This window comes from Odontomachus brunneus, unplaced genomic scaffold (genome assembly GCF_010583005.1).
Source record: "Odontomachus brunneus isolate Ranch 3 - 2012 unplaced genomic scaffold, Obru_v1 Obru_scaffold_010, whole genome shotgun sequence".
Taxonomy (NCBI): Eukaryota; Metazoa; Arthropoda; class Insecta; order Hymenoptera; family Formicidae; genus Odontomachus; species Odontomachus brunneus.
In genome coordinates, this window is record NW_022639460.1 from 978,229 (window position 1) to 981,830 (window position 3,602).

Genomic DNA, 3,602 nt, shown 5'->3' on the forward strand with positions numbered 1-3,602 from the left:
GGACATTTCGAATTTGCACTGTCGTTTTGTACAGGCCGAACTTCGGAGCTAAACTGAAAACCGGTTCTGCTCGATGCCAGCGCCAACGGACCCAACGGTTTCGACTAAACGTAACAATAGAAATAAAAGCCATCTACCAGGGGTGCGTTCCAAAACCTACAGTAAAACTATAATTACATCTCTATACGTTTTGGATCGCAGCCCTGAAAGGTAAAATCCCCGCTCCGGGTGAGTATACCTGCTGCGTGCTATTAGAGCCTCGACGCTGCTCAAGAGATTTGTTGCGCTCGGAGGCCATAACTTCCGAACGGCTGCGAATTTCGATTTAAAACGTTGGGAACATATTCTTACAATGTTAAATAAACATTTTATGCAAAAAAAAAAAATTCGATTTTTTGAAAGTTCTAATTGGATTTCCCCCCTTAACGTAGCGAATTTGCTACACATGAACAACTAAACATTATTTATTGCTTTAGCTACTTTTTTTGTTGCAGGAGCAGATTTTTTTGTTATCATAGCAAGGAAATTGGCTCCTGCAACAAAGAAAAAGTGGCTAATACAGCGAATTATGTTAGTTGTCTATATTTAGCAGATTTTTTTTTTCCGTGTACCTATATTGTTGTTTAATTTCACTGGCACGAAAATAGGAGCGTTGTCTATGGGCATTTGGCCTCACTCTTTTGCTCCTACATCGATTTTATAAACTTCCTATCTGAAGGACCTATATAGACTACGGAATATCTGGATAGAGCACAGGGTACTTCTGCGGACGCGAGATGTGAAGCTTCAGAGATGAGAAGAAATATCTCTCACGGCAATCTTGAAACGTCTGTGAAACTAGGGCATAACATTTTACAAATTCAAAAAGAAACAATGATAGTTCTATTAGCACTTTTTATAGTTCCACAGTTCTAGATAAAAAAACAAAAAGAATTCTGCATTTTTAATATAAAAATATAGCACACCAAGTTTTTGTACTTTAGTTGGTCTTGATCAAAAGCCAGTTCTATGGGATTTAAAATTTATATAAACTTTTAATCAATAGGACAAAACAAAAATGATTAATTTTTATGTCAATTAAATTGATATATATTTTTCATAATAGTAAAATTTAACGTTCATTTTATGAAACTTAAAATTTATTTGTGCCATTATCACGCTACCGCGTCGCTTGATCTGCGAGGAAATCTTTTCCTTAAAGTGACACCGTGAATCCCATTTTTTTTTGCTTGGGCAAATTTGCTTGTTGATAAAAATCGTGCTTGAGTGTCGAGTCGATTCGGAAGCTAGCAGGCCATTGGCATCGGCTTTAGTTGGCGGCTGCGCTCATTCTTCTACTCATTCTTCTTAAAACTCTCCTCAATCTCCTTGGGTGACTTGCCGCTCGTCTCCGGCACGCTGATGATCACGAAGATGAAACCTACCACAACGAAGACGCCGAACAGCCAAAAAATGCCGGGCTTGCCGATCACCGCTACGACGTTTTTAAAAGTCTTCGCCACTATGAAGTTGCACATCCAATTGAAACTGGTCACGATACTGGCGGTCGAGCTACGGGTTTTGGCCGGCAAGATCTCGCCCATTATCAGCCAGGGAATCGGACCAAAGCCTATCAAATAGCCTATCATGTACACAATTAGGTTGATCCCCAGCAGGAATTTCAAACTCCCGTCGACATCTTTCGGTATGGCGTAAAGGAGCCCTCCGAAAGAGAAGAGCGACAAAGCCATCAACACGCTGCTTATATACAGCAGTTTCTTTCTGCCTTTGTCGATATAGCGCGTGAAGATGAAGTGAGATATGGAGTACACGAAGCGGAACATACTTAGGCTCGTTGAGGTGATCTGAAAACGAGAAATTGTTCGTTAATTGTTGCCGCGCATGTCGATTTTTCCAAATTGAATTTATATAAAAGTAACTTCTGTCGTTTTTATTCGAACATACGTTCAATAATCGATTATCTTTAAAAGTTAGCGTTAGTTCAATCATTTGGTACGTACATCGATAAATTCCCACATGTAGAATTGAACCACGTAGGTGCCCGACATTTGTTGGAACCACATCAGCCCCAGGGAAACAAGCAGTGGCTTCAGATTGTTTCTCTTCAGCAACTTCGAGATTGTATTATGAGAGACGTTTCGTTCGTTCTCGATGAATAACTTCTCGATCATAGTCAGTTCGTCGGTTATATCGGTGTCTGTGCCGCGCAGCGTTTGCAGAATTTTTTGACTTTGCGCTGTCTTTCCCTTAGAGATGTACCATCCCGGCGTCTCAGGGGTCAGAGACAATATAAAAATCAGGAATATAAGCAGACTCGCGCTTAGCAGCAACATTTTTTCCCGGGCCAGAAAAATGTCCAATATCACGCATATTATTGTTCCTACATCACACGTGAAATATACATACTTATGAGTTTGGTATATCGCAATCTGAATATTTACAAATTGTAATTTTTTTTTAATAATATATATTTCAGTTTCTGAAATATAAATAGCATAATTCGAAGCGGAATAATGAATCAAGGAGGAATGTTGACATGTTCCTCGATTACATGAAGAACAGTCGCGAATACTCGCGTTTTTTTAAATTTGTCAAAATGGATACTTGGAGCTTTCGTTTCACTTACCGTAGTTACCAAATGTATTGGGCAATGTGCCAAGACGACCGCGCAATTTTGTCTGCATTGTCTCGCATAAATACACAGATAGCGATAAGGAAATAATGCCCATGCTAAATCCGCATAATGCGGGTCCTACTAACAACACCGTGGCGTCCTGAGTCAACACGATTAAAATAAATGCTGCAATAAACGAATCATTGTGTCATCATGTGTCTCAAGTATACTATTTGTACGTACGTTAACGTATTGGATGACTTCAGAACCATGTAATATTAACTTATAATTGATATACTGAGAGAAAATTATAGTTGCTTTTGATGTCAACTATAATCATCTTTTGTGATTTTAACCACAAAAACAATTGGAAGAATTGTTTTTTAATGTGTTTTAGTAATTATTATTATTTTAGTAAGTGTTATTAGAAAGATGATTTTTCTAATTATTTTTGTTAAAATTACAAAAAAATATAGTTGACGCCGAAGCAACATAATATAATTTTCTCTTAGTATAAACACGTCATTGTATGTTTCGTAACTTACATCCGATATATGGGAGCGTTGTGGCTAGTATCGTGTATCTTCTTCCGAGATACTCGATGCATGGCCCTCCAGCAATTCCTCCGAAAAATGCACTTAGAGGTATAATAATCATGTATTCCCTGATCCACGTATCCTATAACATTATAATTTAGAATACGATATTAATTTAGAGAATACGATCAGGAGTGAAGATGAAGTTTTCTTTAAAAAGAATTTGATAGATTATTGTCATTTCTCGCGATATTTTGATAATCTACGTTAAATATCAATGCTAATAGAAAATCATGAATAAACTTTTCTTTGATAAGAGTTTGATCATCATGATAATCAGCAGGTTCTCAAACAAACGTGCGTGAAGTGTCTATCTCATAATCTTTATATTTTGCACTTAACAAGATCGGATTCTCGTACTTTTGTTTCACGGTCAGACACAATCGAGATTG

The 3,602-nt window shown here is 37.5% G+C and overlaps 2 protein-coding genes across 3 annotated transcripts in view; one reads left to right on the forward strand and one right to left on the reverse strand.

The window, feature by feature from the left end:
- LOC116840622 (alpha-2B adrenergic receptor) overlaps positions 1 to 3,602 on the forward strand; it is a 268,703-nt gene that overhangs the window by 22,110 nt on the left and 242,991 nt on the right. The gene's annotated exons all lie outside the window — the stretch shown is intronic.
- Positions 401 to 3,312, reverse strand: LOC116840626 (facilitated trehalose transporter Tret1-like). The gene is made up of 4 exons (XM_032807560.1): positions 3,160 to 3,312; positions 2,627 to 2,800; positions 2,001 to 2,380; positions 401 to 1,844 (listed from the first exon to the last, which is right to left on the reverse strand). Exons 1-4 carry the CDS (start codon positions 3,269 to 3,271, stop codon positions 1,335 to 1,337), a joined length of 1,176 nt encoding a protein of 391 aa, XP_032663451.1. The 5' UTR covers positions 3,272 to 3,312; the 3' UTR covers positions 401 to 1,334.

Excerpts from the sequence above, each read along its gene's own strand:
- LOC116840626 (XM_032807560.1), bottom strand. The coding sequence starts at position 3,271 with ATGATTATTATACCTCTAAGTGCATTTTTCGGAGGAATTGCTGGAGGG. Across the intron at positions 2,801-3,159 it reads AACGCTCCCATATATCGGAT|CATTTATTTTAATCGTGTTG; the intron begins GTAAGTTACGAA and ends CGTTTATTGCAG. Across the intron at positions 1,845-2,000 it reads ACATGTGGGAATTTATCGAT|ATCACCTCAACGAGCCTAAG; the intron begins GTACGTACCAAA and ends TCTCGTTTTCAG.